General features: G+C 45.5%; 1 protein-coding gene across 1 annotated transcript in view; it reads right to left on the bottom strand.

Annotated features, from left to right (window-relative positions):
• si (sucrase-isomaltase) overlaps window positions 1-25,559 on the bottom strand; it is a 41,074-nt gene extending 15,515 nt beyond the window's left edge. The window contains exons 1-29 of the mRNA XM_068745905.1: window positions 25,445-25,559; window positions 24,928-25,016; window positions 24,582-24,702; window positions 24,056-24,165; window positions 23,731-23,882; window positions 22,390-22,561; window positions 22,058-22,157; window positions 21,822-21,934; window positions 21,581-21,706; window positions 19,351-19,482; window positions 19,149-19,268; window positions 16,494-16,607; window positions 15,986-16,070; window positions 15,424-15,541; window positions 13,780-13,951; window positions 12,954-13,070; window positions 10,848-11,002; window positions 9,914-9,998; window positions 7,676-7,732; window positions 5,906-6,030; window positions 5,604-5,692; window positions 5,320-5,369; window positions 5,004-5,177; window positions 3,846-3,995; window positions 3,540-3,746; window positions 3,253-3,407; window positions 2,364-2,532; window positions 420-516; window positions 77-189 (exon numbers count right to left, since the gene is read on the bottom strand). Coding sequence (XP_068602006.1) covers window positions 77-189; window positions 420-516; window positions 2,364-2,532; window positions 3,253-3,407; window positions 3,540-3,746; window positions 3,846-3,995; window positions 5,004-5,177; window positions 5,320-5,369; window positions 5,604-5,692; window positions 5,906-6,030; window positions 7,676-7,732; window positions 9,914-9,998; window positions 10,848-11,002; window positions 12,954-13,070; window positions 13,780-13,951; window positions 15,424-15,541; window positions 15,986-16,070; window positions 16,494-16,607; window positions 19,149-19,268; window positions 19,351-19,482; window positions 21,581-21,706; window positions 21,822-21,934; window positions 22,058-22,157; window positions 22,390-22,561; window positions 23,731-23,882; window positions 24,056-24,165; window positions 24,582-24,702; window positions 24,928-25,016; window positions 25,445-25,559 — 3,582 coding nt within the window. The remainder of the gene's footprint in view (window positions 1-76; window positions 190-419; window positions 517-2,363; window positions 2,533-3,252; window positions 3,408-3,539; window positions 3,747-3,845; window positions 3,996-5,003; window positions 5,178-5,319; window positions 5,370-5,603; window positions 5,693-5,905; window positions 6,031-7,675; window positions 7,733-9,913; window positions 9,999-10,847; window positions 11,003-12,953; window positions 13,071-13,779; window positions 13,952-15,423; window positions 15,542-15,985; window positions 16,071-16,493; window positions 16,608-19,148; window positions 19,269-19,350; window positions 19,483-21,580; window positions 21,707-21,821; window positions 21,935-22,057; window positions 22,158-22,389; window positions 22,562-23,730; window positions 23,883-24,055; window positions 24,166-24,581; window positions 24,703-24,927; window positions 25,017-25,444) is intronic.
• Between the last annotated feature and the right edge of the window lie 2,265 nt (window positions 25,560-27,824).

The following is a 27,824-nucleotide window of genomic DNA, read 5'->3' as shown; positions in this document are numbered from 1 at the left end:
GCTGCTGCAGTCCATCAACAGCGGCCCAGGGCCAGACAAAACACACACACACACACACACGCCTAAGAAGACTTACTGCAGTGTACTCTTGCACCACCATTTCAGGAGTAGGTCCCATGACCACGTAGAAATCCAGGATGCCTCCTACGGTTCTGTAGGTCAAAGCCGGAGTAGGCTGGAACGTAACATCTGGACATAAAGCAAAGTAGAAAGGTTTGTCCCTTATCACATATTTAGTGGTTTGTGCAGAATGTGCACACTGACCCGGGGGTCGGGTAGTTAAAGCCTTACTGTTACTCACGGACCTAAAATGCTCACTGCATTCATGACTGAGCATACCTGTGTGTTCATATGTGGGTGCGTTCACATGTGTCGCGTGTGCACGCAGTGTTAATTCATGCTTTGTGTGTTTCTCTCACCCATAGCATTGCTGTTCAGGAGCAGCACACCATGAGCATCGGCGGTGCTCTCAAGGCCCATGTAGAAGGGATGCACACCGTAGCAATTCATCTTGTACTGCAGCAAAGAGGCAGGGAAACACGTGGATGCGTGCTGTTTGCAGGAAGTCATGTTTGTTTGCGTGTAACTTTCTTTACTGAGACTTTTCTCATTGCATGTCCAGAACGGTTCCAATGGACAAGCTTTAAATTAGGTGGAAATATTCCTACCACCATCCTCTATGCAAATCTATTACAGAGGCCGGCACAATATATACTGCCTGTGTTATTTGTAGCACCCTGGATGCTCCCTAATCCCCCAATTCTTCCCCGGCCTGGACAAAAAAGACATTAATACTGAAATGGGACATTATTAAGGGATTTGAGTTACTGCTGTAATAAAATCAGGAAATCCTAAATGCAGCTTACAGAACGGTTAAATTAATTTTACAGCTCGGAGGAAACCAAATTCATTATAAGCAGCGCAGAACAGTTTTTTTTCCTTCTAAAACCTGCTTAAACTTTTTGTTAATTTATTAATTTTGCTTTCTATCTTTTAGTTTTACTCGTTTTTTTCTGAAACACTTTATCACGTGTGAATTATCGGTCCCGTTTGCACTGATTTCTTGCATAAACCTTCATTACTGGCTTTCAATAATTATGCAAATATGACATTAGACGCCGTGGGTCATAAGGATGGGGGGGGGGGGGGGGGGTGAGCCCTGTGTTATGCTCATTCGTCTTCCTCTCGGAGGTAATGTGCGTCCCAGTGCTCCCATCAGCGGTTAGGCGATGATGGAACGAGGCGGGATCAGGAGGATGGCGGCGGGGAAAGGAGATTTGCTGCTTTCGGATGTCACCGTCCTGCGGCTGAACCTCATGAGGACATCAAACACCGTGGGTTTCATCTTCCTCCAGTAGTTAAGACGTTATTAAGCAGTAACATGTAAGGGCTGGCCCTGCCACCGTGTCGGGTCTGCAGGGACGCGTGCTTTCCTTGTGATGCCTGCTGCGTTGTCATCACACCGTTCACTCATCCACTAGCAGCGTGACAGCCAGCAAAGGTGACCAATCAGAGGCGGAGAAGGGCAGCCGCTATACCTGAGCTCGGCGATGCCTTACAGATGCAGCACGGGTGAGTCTAAATGAGCCTTAACCTGATTCCATCATAAAGAAGTATTAATGGATCCTGATGTGTAAAAATGCAAAAATAATAAATAGCTATTGTTATATCAGTCATGAGTTTCTGTAATGAAGCTGATTTAGTTACTTTAAAGTCATAATGACACAAAAAACAACTCGATTAGATTCAACCAAACTGCATTCATCTGGCAAGCTTTAATTTACAGCCAAGTTTACTATTGCAAAGACTGCATCGCTGCAGAGATCACGCTGCAGAGCTCACGCCATCATGCTTGCTCATTGTTCTTTTCCCCCCCGTCCTTTTTGCCTTCCATTTTTTAAATGCTCTAATTCCCCGGCTCTCGGCAGAGCCCCGCAACCTTAGTCTGAACCCCGTGGTGCCGCCTTGACAGCTCCGCAATTAGGCTCGATAATGCCGATGCAGGTGGAAACCTCATCCGGTCTGGCCCCGGACCGGTAGGGAAAACACGGTGACACTCCGTAACCGCCGTTCTAATCAGCAGCGCCGCAAAAACAGTGACGCAAATGTGAGGGAGACAAATTTCCATTCTGTGCAGGAAGGTTGTTTACAAGTCACCTCGGCCGTCTGGAGGAGGCGCGGCGCTCAATGCGGGACGCTGCGTGGCGTGGGCCATAATAAGCACACGGTTGCTTTTGATGGGACACGGCAGCACTTCATAAATGAGGGTTGGACGGCTGCTGCTGGGTTTTAATTGCTCTCAGAAATCAGTTTTCAGTCAAATGTTGCACTTGCGTACACATGTGCGCCAGCGTGTGACTTACACCAGGCGGCTGGTCCTTGGAGAACATGCCCCAGGTGTGATAGTCGAGGTTGTGCTTGTAGGTGGGATGCTCCGACTCCCCAAAGCCGTACACGTAGTCGGATGAGAGTCGCGTAGACACTTGGATGAACATGTCTGAGAATGTAAAACCTGGCACAGTCGAGTCCCATCTGAGGATTAAATCAATGAGCGACAGAGGCGGGGGGGGGGAGTTATTCACAATGTGTTTGACACAAATACTCATAAATAATTACAGGAACTGCAGGCATCACTTCAATATGCTTCATACATTTTAATTAGCAAGAATCCAACTGAAAAAAAAAGAATAAAAACACACAGAAGGGTTTCCGACCCAACAATGTCACTTCCTGTACATTTCAGGTACATTTCACCAGGTAGCAGCGGCAGAAGAGTCGCCTCATTGGATTAGAAGGTAAAAAAAAAAAAAAGTATTTTCACTTAAAAATGCGAAGGGGACAAAAATTGCCCGAAAGCTGCCGGCTCATTGGACCAGAAGACGGAGCCACTTAAAGCATGTTGAAACAAACGTTTTTAATTTCCGGAGCATATTTCGGTTTCGCTTTTTGTGCAGTGAAACCGATTTTTTTGGGGGTTCGGCCATTTTGCGACAGGAAGCTAACAGTTTACTTCCTGCTTGCCCTCGGTGACCTTTGGATCGGGCCAATCAGATCTAAGACATCTTGGTAGGGTGTGGCTGGAGCCAGTGAGGTTCTGATCCAAGACAAGTCAAAGACCCTTGTGGGGTGAATAACTGCAGGATAAGGCACCACTTATTTCTCACCACACGTGTGTCACATGTTTGTGCGTGTGGGAAATAAACTAGCCTTGAGATCATCCAAAAACAGCCATGACAATCTGCAAACACTCACATCTTGGTCCCTGTGCTTTTCCTAATGACCTGGATTCCGAAAGGCTTCTGGGTAACAACGACCTTGTAAAGCCTCCTGCTCTCGTTCGTTTCGGGAGTAACGGGAACCGACAGCGGAACCGGAACCTCATAACGATCTGTGGCTGGGTCCCGGATCTGGACACAGAGGTGATGTTAGTGCGTTTGTACCTTTGCTTGTGCGTTCATGTGGAGCTGACAAGCAGGATGGCTGCTCCGAAGTAAAGCAGGAGGAACACAGGACATGAAGACGGACACGGACAAACGCACCTTGAACTGCAGCATGTCGACGCTGTGGTACCGGATGTCGACCCGGAGCGTGTCGACGTCTGGGGAGTCTGGGCGACCGCTGCTCCTGTACTTCCTGTTCCGGGTGATATCAACTGTCATTCCCGAGGCGGTCTCTGTGGTTGCTGCGACGGTGTATCCGTAGTCTTTGGGATAGAAGCACCACGGAACGCGCTCCACGATGCTTGGCTGAATGGGAACGTAACGGGAAGCGGTTCTTTAGTAGGTGTTTAGTGTTAGAAAGCCAATGCGCTTTTGTGTGCGAGCCGCATCCGTGCCACCTCTCACCTCCCAGATGCAGCCTCTGGCCTTGCACTTGGCCTCGTCTCCATGCTCCTCTGGATGGCAGTCAAAGCGCTGGTAATCCGCCAACACGAGCTCCCACTGCACCGAATAGGTCTCGCCCAACGTCAAGGAAAGGCTTTGGAGGAATAAAACCTGTGAGCGTGAAAGGGAGGAGCAAGGCGTGAGGCAGTGGCGATTAGTCAATGCGGTATCAATTAAGACCCAGCTGTTAGTTTCCAGTGATGTTTCACCAGCCTCAACGGGGAACTCTGAGTCATTCCGACAGCAAATCTCGGGAAGTCCCTGTCAGTCCGGTTACCACTCAACCGGGGAGAAACCCTCTGGTGTTTTTTTTGCCTGTGTCTTTTCATTTTAAAAGCAATGCTGCAGCCGTTGTGCTGAACGTTTTCACGTAGAGAGACAAAAGCAAAGAGGCAGGAATGGGCAGGGAGGTAGACAGAATTCCACCAGAGGGAAATTTGACCAATTCAATTTGTGTAATATTTATTTATCAAAATATGACATCATAGGATACATTTTTCTGTGAAATTTGATAAAGCTAAAATCTAAAGTTTGTAATAAAAACTGCAGGGTTTGAAGTGAAGCCATTCAAACATGGACCGAACACTGTGGCCGACAGTTGTGGTGTAAGCAGCAATTCATGGATGCACGGATGCACGATGATCAATGGATCGCACCATTCCCTATAAGAGTATAGGGGACTAATGGTTCCTGGTGGCTGTGAGCGCTACACAAGGCCCGGTCAGCGCAGACAGATGGACATGACAAGGCGGAGTCTCGGTTTAACAGCACATTTGCCCTCCGCCCTCGGGCAATGATTACCACCGAGGAGCATTTGATGAATGCATGCGTGCGACCAGAGAGACCTCGAGGAGGATATACACAAGAACAACACAAGAACAACACACAAAAGCAAGAGCACAAATATTCCAGCACACAAAGCAAAGCTCGTCTCATAGCATCGCTAAACTCGAGCCTCTTTTACTCTCTCTTTTACTCTCAGCGCGATTGGACCTTTTCTTTCTCAAACACACCCCGTCTAATGTTTCACTCTTACAGGCTGACCTTGACGTGCACAGTAACGGTTTCACTCCCGGTGTTACTGAAACAAATAGCGCTCTGGAACGCTCTCTTTTGTACCTCCTTGGCTGCATCGTACGTTATGCTGGAGCTCGGTAAGGCGGCGGTGGAGTTCTCATGAGTCACGGAGACGGACACGGGAGGATTGGGTACACCCAGAACAGTAATGTTCTCCATGGTCAGGTTGTTCGGGTCCGTGTAGCCGGAATGGGTCACTCTCATTGTCAACACTCCCTGTGAGGCACGAGACACACGATAGTGAAAGAGAACCTGACTGCAAATATCTTTACGTAAACATGTTTCGATAGAATCCACGAGTCGAGCATGAGCCACATCTTGACTCTGACATTGAACGCAACGTGGGAGGAACACTTACATCGTCAGCAGAGAACTGGTAATGGAGGTAGCGGCCATTTTTAACTGTTTCTGTAGGGGGGGGGAGACAGATATCATCACAACAGCTGGACAGCCACCAAAAGAAACTGTCAAAATTCAACAGAATTTTTTTTTGTTGTTCTCATTACGCATGATTTAAAAGAGATTGTGTTTCTAATTGCATGCGTGTGTGTGTGTGTGTGCATGCACAGCCCATAGAAATACTCATAACAATGACTGAAGGTGATCCAGTGCGACACGCAGTCCCACATTTGCACACAATACCTCTGGAGTCTCCGTCATCCCAGAATAGCTCCCCAGCTGCCCGCTGGTTGTCATCAAGAGCAACAATCAAACCCATGGGGCTACGGCGACTGGACACACAACACACACACACACACACACACACACACGAGCGGAAGCAGAAGAACAAACACATGAACATTTAAAAACTATTCCGTGAGTAACATAATAGGATGCACGGCTTGATGCTTTAATGGAAATGGAATTTCCGATCTGTGCATGCTGGAGGGAGCATGCATGGCATTAATGAATGGCACTGTGTGTGTGTGTGTGCATGCATTTACCTGTACGTTGTAGTGACATCAGGCCTCTGGGTGGGGAGGATTGCACCACCTCTGATGTGCAAGCCTAGCTTGTCAGCCGGGAGATACATTTCCATGGTCGTTTTGCGATCGGTCAGTCGTTCCATCTGTCGGTTTGGAGTTCAGGAGAAGTTATGTGATCCTTTCATGATTATTTTTTCTGCATATTTTCCACCTGCATGCACGTAGCGCCGGGTTTATGGAACCATGGTCTTTATTTCCCCGAGATACTCCAAACATCGCGTCACGAGAACTGCTTTCTTGCTTTGATGTCTTAATCACTGCGAGGTTTGCAGAGTCAAGGGGATCTTTTATTATCAGCCGTAAACACGCGAGCAACACAAGTAAGAGTCTGTTCGCCTCCTTTGTGTCATAAGTTGTAGCAGGAATCCCGTTTCGGACAGATCGGACTCGTCGGCTCAGCTGTTTCGACGGTATTTAGTTTCCTATTATATGAAGATGATTTGAAGCGATGATGAGAAACACTCTTTTAACACAAGGAGCCACATTTCTCTCTCCCACCCGGTTTCTCTCAATGACCTTCATTTATTTTTGGAGGTCCCAGAATGATTAGACTTAATTTCTGATCCCGTGAGGACTGACTGCTCCCAGCAGAAACTCGTTTTCCTCCCAGCTTCTTCCCTGCCAGCATCCTGTTCTTGCTATTCTCTCTTGCGTCGCTCCATTCCTTTCACTCTCTCTCTCTTGGAGGTGTTGTATGCGATTGTCTGCATGTACCCTTTTACAGCAGCACACGGTTGAGTGTGTGGGCTGGAGTTAGTGGAGCGTATACAAGCAATTTCAAATCTTATCACTCCATCCCCACCCGAACTCCCGGTTGTCGGCCTTAAGGAGGTCTTTCTTCCCGTGTTTTGTTTTCTCTCCGTTTCCTGCTTATTCCCGCAAGCCAATCCTCCCATCTCCCCTCTCCTCGTCGTTATCTCCCCTTTCTTCTGTCTAATCTTCTCCCTCATCCCAGCCTTTCCTTCTCTCCTTCCAAGTCATCCGCTGTCCTCCTCTCCCCTACTCCATCCAGCTGCCATCCTGCCTGTTTACCGTCTTTCTTCCCTGTCGTTATGTTTCTCTAATCCCGTTTGCACGGTCATTTTTGCTCCTTGATAACCTCCCCCCTCCCTCCGACATGCAAACAGAACCTGACGTGCTCCTGTCCGGATAATCGCAAGGGACCAACCGCTTCAAGGGGCTGGTGGCAAGACAGCCGATCTAATCGTTGATCTGATCAGCGGAGGCTTTACATCGCCACTGTGACGCCCAAATAAGGTCCCAAAGGAGTTCAGCACCTCTTTTATCTCTCTGTCAGGGAGATCGTCTCTTTCTTCTCTGTCCCCTCTTTCACTCTGTCTTTGTTCTCCCTCCGTCTTATCGCTCTCGTCTTACAGAACTCCAGGCAAGGACTTTCATATGATACAAGTTCTTTGTGTTTGCTTCATTGCTGCTGAGCAATACTTACAAGCTCCAAATTCTTTTCTTTTCTTTTTTTACCTCCGCCAAGGAGGTTAGGTTTTTTTTTTCTGTCTCCAGCAAGTTAACTCAAACGTTAAGGACATATCTTAATAAAATGTTCTGGAAATGTTGGGATTGTTACCAGGAACAGATTATTTTGTTGATAATCCAGAAGAGATCCAGAATTCTTTACTTTAAAATTTCTGTTAATATTGCAATAAATAGAGGCATGTGAAGAGGAAACAGAAATTCCTGAACTGAAACTGAAGTTCATCCAAATAGTCTCACCGTCTCGTAGCCGTACCACACAGCGTCTGGGATGTACGCCAGCACCCTGTCCGCACCCTGCAGAACGAAAACCAGCGTATTGAACATTTACTTGAACTTATTTTTAATTTTATATTTGGGGTTTTTGTGAAGATTAGACATGTAAAGGTCTAAAGCATCCCTAAAGCTGCTCCAAACCTGAAAACTTCCCCTTAGAGGATTGAAGACGAGCAGAGAAAGTAAAACGAACCGCAACCGAGGCACGGATGAATCAGCGGCGCCTAATGATAAATGAAAAGATAAGTTCTTCCAACCGAGGGAGGTTTTCTTGAAAGTGAAAGTTTCAGCAAAGCCTTTGTGATATTTCCGACGGCGCCGCTGAGGTGCGCCGGAGAGGCGCCGTCGAACGATGACTGATAGGTGACACCGCTTTGGTGGCTTAAGGTGGTGGACAGAGAGGCGGAATCAATAGCAGAGTGGCGAGCCTTTGATGGCGGCGTTGGCACTTCCTCGCGCTTTGTGTCAGAACAGACCAGAGAGATGGACACAGTGGGTCGGCTGCATAGGCCAAGGCTCTCGCTCTCTCTCTCTCTCTCTCTAGCAGCGTGGCCCTTCTGGGTGAGTTATTAAGAGGGAAATAAAGAAGTGCGACAAGAAGTCAATAAAAAAAGAGGTAAGAGAATAAAAAGGAAATGATGATTAAACAAAGGAAATTTGAAAACCACTGCGCTAAAAAGAAATTAGACAATAAAGAATAAGATATGATAATAGCCATTGCAGAAATGCGATTGAGGCCTGCTAAGCAAAAATCTGATGACTTTATGTCATCTTTCTGGGCTACCTGTCACATCAGCAGCACAGCCTGCGTGATGGCAATCAGGGGAAATAGATATTCCCACTTCGCCTCGTTTCCTGGTGTCTGATTTGCTTGCGGTGATGATCGCTCACCGCTATGACAAATGGGAAGGGACTGCAGGACTTAGCATGGCTGCTAACCCTGATTGAGAGGGACAAGGCACGAGGCCTGCGTCCCCATTTAGAGTTTGGAGGATCGCTGTGCCGTGAGGTTCGATGTGATCAGGTGGGCTCGGTGATTGGTACTGGCGGAAGGATCTCTCGGAACCAAAGGTAGATGAAAGAGGTGGAGAGAGACCCAAAGAAAAAGATGGGTGGGGCGAAATGCGATCATAAGGGTTCGAAGACAGCAGCTGATTAAGAGAATGCAGATGAGATAAGGGCTCCGACGTTTGATGAAAGGATGAGTCCGTTGGTAATGGGAAAGAGGGGGAGGCTCAAACATGGATGGACCAGAGGGGATGACAGAGTGCTGGAGATCGCCCCAGTTTATCTCAGAGATCAAGGTCAAAGCAGCGACTGATCTGAAGAAGAGAGCAAGAGCATCATCAGAGAAAGAGAGAGGCAGGCAGACAGAGACATAAATAGAAACAGACGCAGAGAGAGAGGAGAATAATGAAACGGGAAAGTGATGGGAGGAGGTAGAGGGCCACTTCGGATCAGCCTGTGACCCGACTCAAGAGGCTCACGCCACCTCTTCATCCGGATGCATCTGTAACCGATAGTCGGCACTCCGGATCAAACGCTTCCCTTTGCTCCTGCTTAAAATGCAGGAGAACAACTCGGTGCCATCTTGTCCCGTGAAAGCTGTGGAGCGGAGACTCGGAATGCTTTGAAAAAGCTTCACCACCGCTCCGGTTGATTTTTCCTATCAGAAACTTTCCACACTGATGGAAGTTTCTTTATCTGCGGCCCCCGCGAATCCAATTCTCTCTCCACCACTCTGTAATTCACAAGAGGCCATGCTAAATTGCTTATTAATCAGGCCACTTTGACACAACCGCAATCAGTGTGTATGCACACACACACACGCATTGGCATACACATTTATATGTGCCCACAAGAGCACACATGCACACACACACACTGAGACAAAGATGCACAAAAACACACTTCTATCTTCACTTCTAATCTGCTAGTAATGAGGTCAGTGCTCTCATTAGAGCTGAGAGAAAAGAGAGAGGACATGAAAGAGGGATGAGAGGAGGGCAAGAGAGAGAATCCCATGTCATGTTTTCCCTATAGAGTTTTTAGAGTGTGTATTCTATCTGTGTGTGTGTGTGTGTGTGTCATCTCTTATCTATATGTACTGGGTGTGATACGTCTATATAAATACAGCATATCCACGTTTTTTCTTTCTTTTTTCCATCTTTTATTTGGTTAACTTGATTTGTGTTGACTTACCGGGTCCAGCACAGGCGTGATCAGCAGGTGTTTTCCCCAGAGGAACTGGCGGTCCACGTTCCAGGTGTTGCTATCGGAGTAGAATCTGAGTGACAAGGAAGTGAATAATTAGAAATACTGTTCCCCTCTTGACTTTCTTTTAAAATGTTTAACTTATTTATTCATTTTAATGATGTTGCTTTTAATTAAAAATTCCACTAAGCTTGTAGTTTATAAATCAGTCACTACAAGTTCATGATGAGTCGCACATTTTCCATACGGAACAATTAAAAGTCTCTATTTGATGCCTTCAACAGCTTCACCGGGAATCTGGTTCAATATATATATATATAAAAAGCAAAACAAAACCATAAAGGAAAAGAAAAACACTGTTTTTCACTAATCTAATATAATCCTTCATTCAAATCTAGAAATATTACCAATTAAATCCTCTGATCCTCTAAGACCAGGCGGAGTGAGGAAGACGTTCTTGTTTTAGCATCAGCTGCTGCAATATGCTATGACGATTATTAGCTCGCTCACAGCTGTTTGGAAAATAATATCCAATCGTGTACTTATGCAGCTGTTCACTGCAGTTATTACACCGTTATAACTTAATAACATTAATCTGCTCTTAGAAACTCATGCCAACCTGAGGTCACCGACGCCGTCTCATAGAAAGACATTCCCAGGGTGCTCAGTTGAGCAGCTGATTTATCCGACTGTTTATCTGTTTAACCTTTGTTGCTGTGACATTTTCTCCATTCATTCTAGCAAAAGCAAGCATTGTGGAGAAACTGCCTTGACGGGTCAACAATAACTGAGTTTCTGTTAACTTGGAGCAGCGACTCTGTCAAACCCAACTGCATAAACACGTCCCCTAAATGTTTGCTCTTAATGCAACTGGCATTACAAGGTGGTTTGCAGTGTAATTACAATGTTACAACTGACTTACTCGTGCATGACTGGACGCACAACGGTTTCGCCGGTGGTGTGGGCTTTGTAGAACAGTGTGTACAGGTAAGGCAGGAGTGTGTATCGTATCTTCAGGTAATGTTTAGAGCTGGCCACCAGCGCTGAGTCGGCACCATAGGCGGCTGGATCCTGGGGCTGAGGACGGAAAGATGGATTTAAGGTGTGGGTTCGAGGAAAAGAAGACAAAAAGGAACATTTGTCTTCCCATGAAGGGAAAAAAAAAGAAAAGTTCAATGAAGGAAAGAATAAATCGTAGGTAATAGAAAGAGGAGAGATGAGAGGGGAGGAAGAAAGGTGACAGTATTCTTCATCCCCCATTTACTCATAATGAATAAGCGGACATTAACCTTGTTTATACTCATTAGAATGGTTATTTAAAATGGAAATTGACTTTCAACAAGGCTAACCTAAGAGTAAATTCTGTCAGGATGATGTTTAAAAAAAATGTGAGAGAAAGCGAGAAAAAAAACGTGAGAGACAGAAAGTATGATTTAATTTCTGTGATAGTGGAGAGTGAGACGGTGATTAGCTGCTAACAGGCCACGTGCCTTTCATCTGGCTAATCATTTATGCCCCCGGCACCTCTGAGAGTGTGATGAGACGTGTGTGTGTGTGTGTGTGTGTGTGCGTGTCTGCATGGCTGTGCGAGGAGAGCCATGATTAGGGCGAAGCAAAGGTCACACATTAGCTGTCTCGTTCGGTGCAAATCGTATTTCTAATTCATCATCATGTTCCTGTCCTCCGGCAGATGCCCTCCCTCCGATTTCCTGCTTCCAACGCACACCGTTTCCTGCTGAAAAGCGCCGTTCCATACCGCCGTGCTATTTTTACCTCCGTGATGAGTATGGAAATGTCACATGAAGATTCTTTGTATTATTCTCGCATCGTTCAACGCGGAGATCGGACTGTTCTCCCGTTATTTGCCTTCATCAGCAACAATAGCTCAGCTTGCGGGATCAATATAAACACTGCTGTTTGCTCAGTGGGTGGTTTCCCCATGCATCGCGGTGATATTTGCTTTAATCTGACGCGTGACATTTAAATGCAAGCCTGTTCATCTTCATTACAATGTCAGTTTCTAATTTTACACAAGCCACGGCTTGTCATTGCACATTTGATCCATCTCGGCTTAGAGGAAATATCAAAACTCCTCTCCAGAATTGTCCAATCACAACCACGATTGTGTAAAGCCGCTTTGGATTCCTAATGCCATGTGGATCCAAAGATTCATACATTTATTTTATGTTTACAGTCTTTAAAGTCAATGTGTTAGCATGATGATGTGTCATCAAGTGCTTAAACCACGCCTCCTGCGGCGGCGCTGGCTAACATTACCACGAAACATGCAGCCGCTCACCTTTGAATGAACGTCCCCCATCACCTGAGCCAATCCGCAGACATTACGTATAAATTATGCTTTTACTTCTGTTTGAAGTTTTGAAAATGATGCATAGTATATCTTGCAGGAGCAACTAGCTTGACAGGTGCAGCAACAGATAAATATGTGAGCATAGGGAATTCAAATAACTCAACCCCTAACTCTGCAAGACGTCACCTGACAAACATCTGGAGCCAAGACGCTAGGAAAGCATGCTCCTCATGCCATGACCCACCACAGCTGGAGGAGAGGAAGTATACGATTCAATGGTTATTTAAGGATCTGATGCCCCAAAGGGGCCGCTGATGCTGCCATTCGCTTCTAATTTTACATCACATTGTCGGTTTATCCACCATATGGTGGGTACATCAGTACACCATAGTCATTTTACATCTTTAACATCAGCATTATCTTTTATAAAAGTGTTAAACCCAGCCTCTTTGATGACTATCGGTCTGTCGAGTCAGATGTTCCAATATAACGCTGCAGCTGTAATGATCTGCTGCAGCTGAAATCTAAAATCAAAGTGCCCACATAACGGATGCAGCAGAAATAGTGTGATCGGTGCCATGTCCACTTGAGGTCATGGCACCGATCACAATGTTCTAAAATGAAGGGCATTTTAGTCCAAGCCTTGGCTGTCGGATCCATAAATCTATAAAGGACAGGCTAATGTAATAATTGTACAACATTTAGCATTTGCAGTACCTTGTAGCCCTGGGCATTGTGGTTCCGGCTGAACGGGTAGAACGCTCCCACCTGCATCCAGCGGCGACACAACTCTTCGCTTGAGTCGTCAAAGAATCCACAGATGTCGGCTCCGATCTGAAACACGTGACAACCTGACATTTAGCATGAACCTGTGAACCCGTAAATTTCCGTCATCTTAGATCAACTGAACAGCGTGCTGAGATGCTGCAGAGAAACACCCAGGGAGAAGGGCACGGTTCCGACTTGAAGCTGCCATCAGAAGCAGGAAAGAAAATATGATGGCAAAGGGATGGATGATTGTGTTTCTGGTCATTTCTTGATTTTCCCTCAGACAGAGCAGCACCAAATCGCTGATGCAAATCAGCGATTTGCATCAATTGAGCAATAAAGTCTAACAAAGAGACTCGAGTCAAAGATCAGCCTGCAGGCTTTTCACAGGAGACTCGATCGCCCAGCTGGGACCAAATCCAGTTTTAAATGCTGTCTTACATTCATCTACTCTCATATGAGTAAATAAAGACAGAAAGAAATCACCACAAGTCTCCTACTGCGGTTTAAATGACAGTTACACACATGCAAGGAGTAATTTGAATGTTTTTTTAGCATTTTGTTCCAGACTTTTACTGGATTTCATTCCGGATATGCTTCCTTTGGCCTGCCCCCTTTGTCCTTATGCTTACGACTTACCGCAGTTCTCAATTAGCTGCTAAATCCTGTTTCAAAACAGCAAAAACTTGTCAGAACGAAATGTTTAGTGAACAGAAACATGCAATAAAAACTACAGAAGCCTTTCACTAAATGGGATTTCTCACTCTGCACTCACATAGGGAACCCCAAAGAGTCCAAACTCCAGCATGCCAGGAATGGCCCATTTTATGTCATTCCAGTTGGCGGCGTTGTCCCCCAGCCAGTGACCCGAATATTTTCCCACACCCGGGAAGGACGAGCGGGTCAGCATCAGGGTACGGTTCTCCCCGAACACCCGCTGCAGAGCTCTGTCCGATGGAGCGAAGAGAGAGGTCAGTTAGATACACAAGTACACAGTCAGTCGAGAACTACATCCCTGCACCACCGTACTTTTTTTAGCTTGTTTGATGAGTGGAATCGAAGCCGCATTGATTTCCATGACAATACAAATCCCTGATGATGTTTACCAAAGTTGTCTCCTGCCAATAATACATTTTAATTAGTGGATGGTGGAGGTGGGGACACAAGAAAGATGAGCCAGCTCTTATAGCAGTGAGTCAGCAAGTTTACTTTGAAGAGCTCGGTGAGACAAGCCTCGTCCCCGTTGTAGCCAGCGCGGCTCGTTTTATTGCTATAGTGCGGCAGAAACAGAGCGACCCGACGCTGTAGGACCAGAGTATGCAGGCCGCATTGTTCTTTTTGTTGGTGTACAGGCCGGGGAGTGGGGGGGGTGGCATGTGAAGGCCTGACATGCACGTTCAAAAGGGGGAAACTGTCTAATAGTCACCTGAGATATAAAATCATTCACCCAATCTTTTATACGACGAATTATCCTGCAGCGTCGTAGGAGGCCTCGGGACAATGCCCGCTGACATTGGGCGAGGGAGGACTGATAGGGAAGACGCTCATCATGATGATGATCATCATCATCACCGTTGCTTTTCATCTTATTCTGTGCCTCACAAACATTTTCACCTTTGAGAAGTAAAGCTAAAAGAAGAGTTAGCCTCAGACGTAGACTTGTACAGTCGTCCCTCGCTATATCACGGTTCACATTCGGCGGGTTTTCTTGCCAAGCATATCTATTTATATATCGCAGTGCTTTTTTAAAAAAATTGTTTGATAAAATCTGATGCATGGATGCCTCATGCTCTTGCAGCACTATTTGCAAAATTAATCTCCCCACATCTGGATTCTAATCTGGACCGAGGAGATTAAAATATGTCTGGATGGGGGCAACATGTATTGGGTCGCGGCAAAGTAACGGCGGGTCGGAGGCGTGTCGCTGGCAATATGTAGCAGGGATAATGCAGATTAAATAGTTCAGATTAATTCCATGTATCTCCGAATGGTTTGCTCTACGCCCTCGGTGCAACGATACCACAATTGATGATCACAATTTCCTATCATTGTGAAACTTGCTACAGGATGTTGTTCAGACACGGCCTGGAAGCCGCTTCCCAGTTGTTCTGGTTTTAGCGGCGCTCCGTCAACGCTTTCTTGTTCAAACATATTTCTGTACTCATCACACGGGAAGCGCATCACGAGTTCTGATTTAGCGACGGTCGTCGTTCACCACAATGCTCCGAACAGACAGATTTACTGTTTGCTCTTATGCACCTCAGCGGCGTATTTCTCGTGGCGTCTGCAACACTTTTTTTGCTGCTGAAGTTTTGCATCGCTATTGAGACCGTGCCTCGTTGAGGTGCAGAAGCGAGTTGGCCTGCAGGACAGAGCACAAAGCCGGCCAAACGTCACCATTCATTGTAAATATCCTCACTTTTCAGTCGCCAACACCATGGAGTAGCCGTACAGACTGTGGACATCATAGTGGTCCCCCCAGGTCTGCTTGGCATCCATACACAGAGTCTTGCTGTACATCATTTCGTCCAGAATCTCTAGGAGAGAGGGAACAGACGGAGGAGGTAAGGTGAGAGGAGGCGTGGAAGGAATACAAAATATAGGATGCAATAAGAGAGACATTTAGAGAGCGATGGAGGCAAAGAATGACAAAGAAGTGCAATAAAAGAATGCGGCAGCATGGGGGGAAACGCCTCTTCCAGTTATTATCATTCTGCCAGTTGGAAAAAAGGCATGGCAGATAAGTCCTTTTCAGAATTCCTCTCCAGGGGCCGACTATTCTGGATGGCTTCTCGTCTTGGACCCTGAACTCACCTTTTTGGTGCAATTGTGGCAAATGTATCACCATCACGACATTTGGGCTACGAGACATGAAAAGCGATGGCACCTCGACAAAGCCAACCTCGTACACAGTGTAGTCACGAATATTAGAACTGCATTAGAGCAGCAGATACTCATCAGAGCGCAGTAAAACGTCGTACTTGGAGTGTAAGGAGGGTAGTTGAGTTTGTTATCAGCACAACCCTCGATCGAGCCTTTCTTGAAATTGGCCACCTCGTTCATGTCCTGCAAGGGCAGCAGAGAGAGAATGTGGTCAATTACTATATAATCAAAAATATGCAACAGCCCTTACACGACTCACAAGTCCAGGATCCCCTAAATAACAGCAATCATGAGCCAAACGCAATTATACAAGGGGCTGAAATTCAAGACACAGACTATGCTCTGGGCTAAACAGGTTTTACATTTATTGAACCGACAACTTCCTGCAATATTTTGACCCGAAAAGTTCAATTTGAAAACATTACAGCTTCTTTTTCTGCATTAAAACAAAAGCGATTATTCGGCTGGGCCGTGAGTTTGACACAAAGTATTTGGAGCCAAATTGGAAATTCTGCGTGCATCAAATATTTTGTATTTTATTTTTACCAGCCAGCAGCTAATCAATAAACACACGTCTTCACTACACTCGTTTTTAAATCAACTCACAATCCAGAGGGCGTCGTGTTTGATCTCCCTGGAGAAGCGCTCGTACTCATCCACCCACCAGTCGATGCAGTTTGGGCTCGTGTAGTCTGGGAAGACAGTCTCTCCTGGCCACACCTTGGAGAGAACGTAGGGCGGATGTGTTAACGGCACTTTTTGGAATAAAACTAAATAATAATGTTATAAAGCTAAAATAAAAACAAGCCAACACAGTACAGGCATGATGCGGCATGAGCTAAGCTAAGGCAGTGTAGCCTTATCTAGTTCTATAGAACCAAAGGGGAATGGCTTTAACAAGGGATGCAACAGAGAACGAAGAAAGGAAGGGGGTGGGTGTGATGAAAGAGAGAGAGAGAAATGGCAAAGGAGGACGGAAAAGAGGAGAAATCGAATCTCTGAGCGTGACTGTGTGTTAGAAATCGTCCTAAAATACATGTATTGAGAGAAATTAATAATCCACAGCCAGAGGAGAGGCTGTGTGTGTGTGTGTGTGTGTGTCTTCCGTACATCACAGTAGCTAATATTAAATCTCAAGGTTTCACTCCACGCTTGCTATTTCTTACCTCATTCCTTCCAGTGCCAATAACTTTACAACCTAGTTTGTAGCAGACATGAATCACACTTATCCACGCTCACATGGACACGCGCACACACACACACACACACACACACACAGATATAGATTTGCAGGAAGATGTTTTGGCAGGTCGTCAGAACTCCGAGGTCACGGCTTACTGATGCCCCCTCCCATATTCCATCATTCATTTTCCAGTCCTTTCTGCCTTCCTGTAACTCGACATGTTGCGTCTCCAGATCCTTGCTGATATCGACACGCTCTGTAAGCGCTCCTACACAGACGCCGGCATTTGCAGCTGTACATCTCTGTCTCTGTGTTTGTTTTCACGCCGCCGCGTCTGTCAGCCTGTCTTTGTCCTCCACCTGTCTCTATCCATCCATCTACCCACACCCTCCCCGAGGCGTCTTCCTACCTGCCGTCTTGTCTGTCCTTCATTTTTTGGGTGTTTACCTGATAACCTGTCTTTTTGTCTCTTGTCTCTCTGTTTCTGACTTCCTGCTTTCCTTCCTTTCACTCCACCCCTCAGAGAGACAGTCAGTGTGTCTCATTGTGTGTTCGTCTCTAATCTATTATTTGTTGTTTGTGCACCTACCTTCTTCTCCGCCGATGTTCCTGCCTGTCATTGCTACCTTTAAACCCACGTAGGCTCTGCTGCTGTATTTACTCCCATCCATCTCTTGTGTGTGTGTGACACCGCACACGTTATGATTTTACTCAGACACTAAAACACATGGACCATCGGGAAAAGCTTTCAGCCTTATCTTTTTGTGCAATTAGCTGTCTTGAAAGCAAAAATAAATACCAGCCTGTCTCTGTATCCTTTATCGGCGGAACCGCCGCTGCAAAGGTCGCTTTGCATGGATCCCGGTGTTTTCACAAACGTTCATGTGGAAATAAACAGGAATCAATTACAATCACGCACAGGCATGCAGCGACGTAGCGCACAAACAGGCAAGGGTAGCTTCTCATCTGGAGCTACGGGCACGCACACACGCACACACACATACATTTAAACACTTAGTCTGTGATGCGGTGATGCAGAATATTTTAAGATTAAACACTAATGTGAAATCAATGCACATGTTTGACCTGCATGAAAAGGCGATTGCAGGTGTGGGGGGGCAAATTGTGTGCATAATCAAAAGGAACACCATTAAAGCATGGGAGCAACCAACTTTTACCCCCTGCATCTCTGCAGGGGGGGTGATTTTTTTTAAATATGAGCTCAGCAGGGAGAAGGATCAAACGCAATGTGCCGGAGGTTCGAACTTCCATTAGGGAATATAATGGCTTGATGGAAACCGTAGAAAGCCAGTCACAGATACAGGAATGTATCCTCGCTCTGCACATGTTTATGCAGTATAATATATCGTGTATGCAGAAGGGCGTAGCCGACATGTCTGAGCGTCATGGAACCAGCGTGTCCCGCCTCCCTACATGCATTTCCCAGTAATCCCAGCTGTATTATGGTGCTGATCAATTCATGCTGGTTCTTTGATTGCATATTCATGCTCTGAACCTCCAGAAGTCATCAATTTCAGGATAAATTCGACGTTGCACCTCGGCAACAGCATCGGACACACAAGCATGGATTAATGACGTCTCTGTATTATTTACAGACAAATGGGGAATGTTCAAGGCTGGTGATTCATCACGTCATTCCTGACCTCAAATAACCAGCGGCTACGCTGCAGTTAGCATACGCAGGTATAACAGAGAGGCAGAGTTGATATTAAAGTGTGAATGCACTCGGGTATTTTGAGGAGTTCTTCAATACTAATGCTGGATATGATTATTATTCATGTATTTGAATATTGTACATATTTCAGGCTGGTTTGAGCTTATTGCTTGGGGACTATTGCGTTTTGTTATTGCTGAATATATATATCCTGACAGCTTGGCAGTCTTCAAGGTGACCTGACTGCTCTTCTGTTATAATGAAGCTGATTTATATCATGGTTTTGTATCAACTGTATTTTTTAATGATTTAACATCATATATATATAATTAAACATCCTGGTGAAATGACAAATCAGAGGCCACACCTTCTACGGGTGTGATGCGGGGGTAACTCAACTTACCTCTCCCAACAGAGGAGTGTTCCCTAACGCGTCCATGACCCAGGCGTTCTTCTTAGTGCCACGGTCATATGATTCATAGGAGGCATTTCCAGTCCTCTTACTGGTTGCTATGGCAGGATCCTGGAGAGGAAGGGATACACGAGTATTTATTTTTGTGCATGTAGTGCAAATGTACCCAAAATGCTCACAAATGAGTTCCTACCAGGATGAGGATGTATCTCTGTCCCTTCTCATGAAGATAGTCTGCAAACTGAGGTAGGTCAGTGAACTTGGTTTTATCATAAGTGAAGTCTTTCTTGTCCTCCATGTAGTCGATGTCAGTGTACTGGATGTCCTGCATGGCAAGGAAAACACCCCATGTACATTGAATTCTAATAATACCTCTCAGAACTACTGAAAAACACCATAAACTAGAAAAGCACTCAGAGAGCACAGACCTGCCCCAAGCAGCTCGTTCCCCTCCTTGATGGATCTACACCGTCTACATGGTGATCTGGATCAGCACCAAAAGGTTCTAGATTGTTCTTGGTATCTTCACTCCAAGTCAAAGTGAATTCTTGAATCCATAAATTAGTTTAATGTTAAAATGTAATATTTGTTCCTGACCTCATTCTGGATCAGAACCAGAAGACATTTTTCATGGTGGTTCTGATCGGACCCCTTTATGAACTGTGATTTTTGGTGACTGAATTGAATGCAGATTTTACGACATAGGATTTTTTGATAAAGGCTAAAAACGTATCTTACGTTTTTACTGGACTAACAAATGCATTCCCATCCATATGGCTATTAAACACGCTGTTAAGCATGATGTGTCCTTTCACCAAATAGCTAAAAATAAATAATGCTAAGTGTGTGTATTGACCTGCTTTTGCAATGGTTGACATCTGATGAGTGAGTGCAAACAGCTTGGCCGGAGTGCTGCTAAAGCTAAACGATGGGAGGACAATAGGGATGTAAAAACATTGTTTTTAAATTTTACTTATCAGGGTGTGACTTAATGCTGTTGTCTTTCTGTTGCCTGCCAAAATCGACTCCATATCGATGGGGCAGATGGTTCGGAAGGCTCTGCCAGATCTTTCCACTAATGGTAATCAGCTCCAGACATATTAGGGAGAATGTGATAATGTCCTCTGTGGTCTATCTAATGGTTATCAAGCATATCCCGGAGTACAGCAGAGGAAGCAGCTGCACCCTAATGCCTTTGGATATGAAAGCGCGTAGATTATCAGAGTGAAATATTAAGGTAGGTTAGAAATTTGGCTGCATTCGATCTTCAGAATACACCAGCTCAAAATGAGCCCTTAATTGGAGCAGCATCGCTGTGTTGCGACGCAGTTGATGTGCTTTATGGGAGCATGGATTAAGAGGCGACTTTCTTAATTAAAGAATAGAGAGTACATCAAACTCTAGCGCTCAGTATAGACGGGACGTCTTATGTCCTGGTCGCAGGGTCGGCCGAAGACAAGTGCTGCGTCTCCCAAGAAAATGTCAACCAGAACTGGTATTTATCAAGCGGCTCTGAAAGGGGGCGAGTTGTTGGAGCAGTTTTAACATTCAGATGAGGATGAATGAGAGTGAAAAAGGATGCGATCAATTGGTCTTTTATTAGCGCTAGCATTGAGTGATGCCTGAAAAATAGTGGTCCCGGGAATGAACCTAGAGAACCCAGCGGACTCTCCATTAGAAAGCTGGATTACCCTGCCTGAGTTTAAGGCCATCGCAATCACTCTGACTGTCCTGACTCTATCTGTCCTGCTTCAACCTTCATATCACGTCTCGGCTGTTGGTTGAGTGGTTAAGGCTCTTGCCTCTGAAATTGCGTGGTAGTGCAAGTGGCTTGAGTTTAACAAGAGTTGCACGAGGTGAGGTATTGATCGGCACGGTATCTGTGTGTGTATTCCAATATATTTCAGGTGTCTGGTCTTCAAAGTGCAAATCTTTTCTTCAGAGAGGTAGAATTATTCAAACTCCTGAATTTGGACATATCGGTGAAATTCAAAAGTGCACTTCTGTTTTGTTTTGTCCCCTATTAGCATTTGTTGTGCCAAGACAAATCAAAGAGTAAAAAAAAAAAAATAGCACGAAAACAGCATTTTAAATGATCAGATTTATACAGAAACGCCTCCAACACATCTCAATTATGAGTTTACTCTTCATTTTAATTGTCTTAATAAAACATTTGAGCAGACTTCCATGCTTGAGATTTGCAAGATACGGAGTGTGAAAATGGAAACATGTGATGCATGATGTCTCACGAATGCTGATAATGTTCTAACATCAATGATTAAAATAAGTCTATTTGCTTGTGTTGTGTATTGAGAACAGATGCCATCGACCCCGGTAACGATTTGAGACTGGCCTGAAGGAAACAGATTGTGCGGCATACTGCATAAAGAAAGAAAAGCAAAAAGAAGGAGGTGGGCTCTTACATATGGGAGGCCCACGGCACGGTTTCTCTCCACTGTTTTCTTGACCTCGCTCAAGCTGCCGTAGTCCCACCGAGAAATCTGGAACCCCAGCGCCCAGTAGGGAGGGATGACAGGCCTGCCGATAAGCTGTTCCACACAATGGACGTTGCTTTAAGTTAATTACTCCGCCGAGGCCAGCCATAAACCCCCGAGGGCAGAAAACCTCCCCTGGATGCTTTCATATTGCATCTTTGCGCCTCACCGTGAGGAACTCCTGCACCACTTGTTCCGGCGTGTCGCCAAAGAGAATGTAGAAGTCAAGGATTCCACCAATCGTTCTGTAGGTCACAGCAGGAGCAGGTTGCAAAGTCACCTCTAGAAAAAAAAGAGGAGGAGCCCATCAGCCGGTGCCTCCATGTTTGTAGTCATCTCCTTCAGAGAATGAATCCAGCCATGCCACATTCTCTTTGATTTTAAGATCTGCTTTTCTTTCCTTACCCATAGCGTTGCTGTTCATGAGAAAGACCCCAAACGACTTCCCGCTCTCGTCTTCCAGACAGAGGAAGAAGGGATAATGTCCATAGAGGTTGTGGGTTCCCTGCCGGGAGGGGGGCGCACAGGAAGACGCAGGGATGAAGTGACATCGAGGAGAAGATGTGCTTATTGTGCTTCACCACATATTTAACTTATCAAGTATAAGCAGTTTAGTGAGGAAAATACATTTACTGGGGATACATGCAACATGACACACGCTAAAAGCATGCATGTGAAAGTGTTCCTTAACCATGTATAAATGGCATGTGTGTGTGTGAGTGTGTGTGTGTGTGTACCCCGTTAGGGAATGCATCTCTGGTGAAGATGGGCCAGGTTTTCCAGTCCATGTTATGCAGATATTGCCTGTGCACATGCTCGCCCAAGCCATAAATATTATGGGATGGGAGCTTAGCAGACAGCTGCAGATACTGGTCTGCGAACACCAGCGGAGCAAACGTGGTGTCAAACCTGAATGGGAGACAGTGTAAATATATAAATATATCGCAGCTGAGATTCAAAAGAGAGATTCGTGTGAAAGAGAACAGATATGGGGGAGAGAGAGAGAGAGAGAGAGAGAGAGCAGGTGTGATAAAATGTGAAAGACAGAGAGGGGCGAGAAGGAAAGGTAGGGTGAGATGTCGCGGGACGAGGGGCTTGGAAGGAGACGAGGATTCCAGGAAACAGTCGACCCACCGAGCACTAATAAGTCCTCTGAGTAACATTCCGTAGGCTTCAAACCAACACAGGAATCCATAAAACAAATTCCAAACCTGCCCGTGCTGCGTTCGGCTGCCAGAACGAAGAATGGCTACAAGGATGTAATGGATTAAAAGAGACAGAGAGTGCGTGAAAGGCTTTTGTTCCTGGAGGAGAACGCTCACAAATCAGCTGACAGATCAAAGAGCAACGTGATGATGATTTCCCTTCATCCATCAACTCAACTTGAGTGACATCGCACTTTAATAAACACTCTGAGACGTCCCGGCTCGCGTTCTACGCTTTGCAAAATATTTGCTGCTACGGAAACCCCGTTGTCGCTCGACTCCGAGGTGCCATTTGCTGCTAAAGTGATTATCGAATATTTTAATTCATTGGAGAAATAATCAGTAAACTGGCAGATTATAACAAATTCACATTTTTGCAATTTGTTTTCTCGGAAAGGAAATAAAGAAATGCCACATGGAATCATGGAATGCCAAATTCTATAGAGCATCAGCGGTGCTCGTAATTTAAGGTGCCCCAGGGAGGAATTGATCACTGCAGGGTCACAAACCATGTGACCCAGGCTGACGGGAACATAATTGCTTGTTGCCGTGGGAAACCAACTCAACATGTGAAGGCGTTTTGTTGCGCCATCGTGTGCACGTATTGTATTATGATGAGATTTTCGGTGGAGGGTTTCTGAGCACAACCGCATCGGATGAGGCATAAAACTGATAACCTACCGGCAGTGACCGGGAGAATTATAAAAGAAAGGCGAGACGCGCACTGTCGTCTGCAGAATTCCATTCACACACACACAGCAGCAATTATGTTGTGCAATATAAAGTAAAATCACATCTGATTTTCTTCCCACATGACCTCTCCTTATAAATAAAGGACTTCTCATCCCGCACGCAAACGCTTGGAGCACTCACAGAACTTTTTTATTCCCTTTCCTGCGCACGGTGAGGCCAAAGGGCTCATTGGTCATCTCCAGTGTGTCGCTGATGGGGGTGGACCGGTCCCTGGCGAGGCTCCTGACGTGCTCATGGGGGACCTCGAACCTCTGGCGATGGGGATCGTAGATCTGAGGAGAGGAAACAAGCATTGGGGCGGCGTGGCTGCAGCTACGTATCTCATGGTAGCATTCATTCGTCACAGCCTGGAGCCACTCCTTCTATTGTCGAACACACGTGGATCGAAGTTGGTTCAGAAACCAGATTGTGTCGCAGACGTTTGCGTGCATATTTATATGTGTACCTTAAATCGGAGGCGATTGCTCGACTGCATTTCTGCGTGAAATTCCAGCTCTTCAATATCAGCGCCGAACAAGGAAGGAGAGCTCATCCTCTTCAGTCGGGCTTTCATTTCTGTGAGTTTAAAAACACGTGTGGGAGTTAAAGTTTCCGTTGAAGCTTTGCAGTTCACGGGTGTTTCTTGTTACCTTCAACTTCCTGTTCTTATGGTTTTTTTTTAAAGCGCTCGATAAATAAAGTTGAGTTGAGTTCGTCAATGAAAGAAAAGGTTCTAACGCTACACGAAGAAGGTGGTTGAAAAGTTCAAACTTTAAAATGCCCAATGGGCTTCCGAGGCAGTGAAGTCAAGCAGGAAATGGAGAAAGCTGCACGCTGCAAAGTCAATCGTGTTTTCTGATGTGCCATTCATGTCGTGTTACACAGAAGACAAGGCCCCGGGCAAACAAAGTGAAAAGGAAAAAAGATGGCCAAGACAGATCAGAGCAACATGGAGCGCTTATAGGTAGGCGAGGAGGGAGGAGGGGATTCACCGTTAGCGTTTGGTTGCTCCAGCGATTCCGCCGTGTATCCGTGGTTGGTTGGGAAGAAACACCAAGGAACGTTCCTCTCATCCAGGGGTCGCCAGCAGCATCCGCGCTGCTTACATCGAAGCTGTTCGGGTTTAGAGTTTTGATGTTGTCACGGTTCCAGGGATGGCCACAGCCAGGCTAATCATCGCGAACAATGCGAGTTCAACAGTGGGGGGATTTCCAACAATGGCAATTTTAAGTTGCTGAAAGCCAGGATGCACAAACGCGCCTCCCCAACAGGTTCTAGGTTTCAATAGGACAGACAATGCATTTTGATTCTTTGGCATGCAGCAATAGTGGCTCGCACCTTTGAGGCACCTGCGTCAGGAAAACAATCCACCCTTTCAGCCAGAGAGATGTTGGGACACTGGGGGTCAAACGCTGCTGAAATGCTATCTGGGCGACACAAATTTAACGACAACGGTAATAAATGGATTAAATCATATTTATCATCTTAAATGACTTTAAAATATGCAGCTGATATGCTAATCTCTTTTTTTATAACACAGTGACACGGGACTTAAATTTGACATCATATTTCAGTGTGTCTTGATGATTAACCACAATATTTAATCGTGTACTGATATCTTCTTTTACAAGCTTCGGCCAAGGAGCGACACCAGATTCCTGCTATCTGAATCGTTGAACTCGGTTCCAGTTTAAACTGATTTTAAGTGAAGTGGAAGGTCGGCTTTGTCCAAGTCACCAATGAGTTTTACGGCCACTTTATATAATTTCCGTGTCAACTATTTGACTGAAAGAGACTTAGCTCTTCAGATAAGGAGCAGCTTAATCGTGTTTAGTGATAAGCTCAGTCAGCCTACCGTCTCCAGGTGCTTGAATAATAAATAGAGTAATGAGAGTAATGGCTGCCACAGTCATCAAAGCGAACAGGACAATGAGCAGCACCTCCAACCCCGAGAACTTCCTTTTCCCCATCTAAAACACACAAACGCACGTACACACACACACACACACACACACAGACATAGGCATAAAGTGGTTACAAAGGCCAACATCATTAACACCCAGTAAAAGGTCTCAAAAACCTCCCTGGCATAATGAGGCCCATTGGCGAGGCCACACTCTAGCGCTTCTATCCTAGGTTGTACCCTCGACGTTACAGGACTTACCTAAAGACACAATCGTAACCCCTCCCACCCACTGCTGAACTTGAAAGGACTCCACAAACTGCCCTCACTTTTTAAAAGTGACCTCGCTGTTGTCCACCGGGTTGATGGAGAGGCTTATAGCTATCCTGTTCAATGTGCTGCGAAAAGCGAGCGAGGGCAAAGGGAGGGCGCGAGAGAGGCCAAATGTGTGCATCTATAATAGAGAGCCACGGAAAAGACATGCAACGTGTGCAGACAACGTGCATGAAGCTGCTCAGACCTTAACGCAGGAGCACCTAAAAATCACTTCATGCCATGACGACCTATCATTTGACTTCCCCCAAAGCTTCTGATCCACACTGAACAGCAGACACGTTTACCAGCGGTGCTGGCGAGCTTCCAGGTTAGTTTCAAAGATTAGCCAATATTTCATTTAAACGCTGCTTTATTACCTTTGTAGAATTTTCTAGGTTGTTTTCCACCTCTAGTTATGTTCAAGACTGTAACATGTAAATCAGAATGAAAGCTCTGTTCGCAGCAGGATGCAAAGCCATTGAGCAATATTTACCCTTCATCGCTGCGGATGGAATGTAGGGGTTTATTCACACCACATTATTATTAACACAGCTGTGGACAGGACTCATACCTGTCAACCAGTACGTTTTTGCCGTACAAAGTACGGTTTTTATGCATTCTAAGACGTGTACGGCGTAGAAGAACATCTGTACGGGAAAACGCAAATTTGTAGCGTCCGTCAGACGCTGAAACAAGGACGAGATGGGTCTCAGAACAAGCTTTTATTAATCGGTAACCCCGCCGCTAACAGAACAGATATCCTCTCCCGTCTCTTTCACCCCCTCCACGCTCACACACACACCGCCCTCCTCCCTGGATGCCTTCACTGACTCTCTGCAGAGTAGGAATTACGAACACGAACACGAACTGTTACAGTCCCATCCGGTCTGCACCGAATATCAAGAAACGTGAAAAACATGTTTCCCAATCACAAGCCAGCAAAGGTTTGTATTTTTCTGTCCCTGTTTGAAATTTAAATTACAAGCATCATTGATCGATACTTAAGTTTGGTTTAGAAAAATAAAAATGCTAACGATTTTTTCCCCCGAAATATCTGTTCTTATTTAAAAAATTAAATTACAAGCATTATTAATGGATATTTTAGTTTAGTTAAAATATCAAAATTAAACTGTATCCTAATTAATAATGTCCAACTATGTACATAAATAAACGCATTTGAAAAAAAACATATGGTGTAAGGTTATTTTGTATTTTGTAAGGAAAAAATCAACGGTTTGTAAGGCCATGGAGCCTTGGAGGTTGACAGGTATGAGGACTGCACAATACACATAAATAGATGTTGTCCAAAACCCAACAATGTAAAGAAAGAAAACAAAATCTGTTCTGATGAACACAAAGGTTCTGTTTACTCCGTGTCGGGAACAACATCTGCAATAAGATATATAGATGACTGGCTCCCTGTCGGCTGCAGTCTTACCTCGGCTCCGTCCAAGGTTCAGGGTGAAATGAGTCCGGCTGAGGTAACGCCGTATCATCTATCTACAGGATGAGTGACGGTGATAGGGGATCGCCACGCCTTTACAGCCTGGCGTGCTGACGTGTGTGTCACCGTCCGAGCACGCACACCCTGAAATCCTCATATCTGCTTGTTGCAATTGCAATTGTTGCCGCTAATTAGCTTGGGCGGATTCAGAGCGAACTCACACCGGCTGTTGTGAGGAGACGGAGCTGAATCAACTTTTTGGTTTATTTTTCCTGTTTAGCGCCTAAGTGTTGAGACATTTTCAGCTATTTTAACCAACTGGACAGGAAGCTCGCTGAAACCACAAGGTGAGTCAGAGCGTTCTCGACGCCCGGCTTCCTATTCTGTACTTTAATGGAGAAAAGTGAAACTCCAAGCGTAACCACACCCAGAAGCAGTCCGCTTCATTGAAACACCCGGTTGGAGACATAAGGAGATATAAATATACACTCGTATACATAGAACTCCTATGTTGGCCCTCCATTTATAAAGGGTTAACTGAGTTCCTTCAACAGCGGCTTTCTCCTACAGAGA

This window comes from Brachionichthys hirsutus, chromosome 11 (assembly GCF_040956055.1).
Source record: "Brachionichthys hirsutus isolate HB-005 chromosome 11, CSIRO-AGI_Bhir_v1, whole genome shotgun sequence".
Lineage (NCBI taxonomy): Eukaryota > Metazoa > Chordata > Actinopteri > Lophiiformes > Brachionichthyidae > Brachionichthys > Brachionichthys hirsutus.
This window is presented reverse-complemented; position numbering and strand designations above follow the sequence as displayed.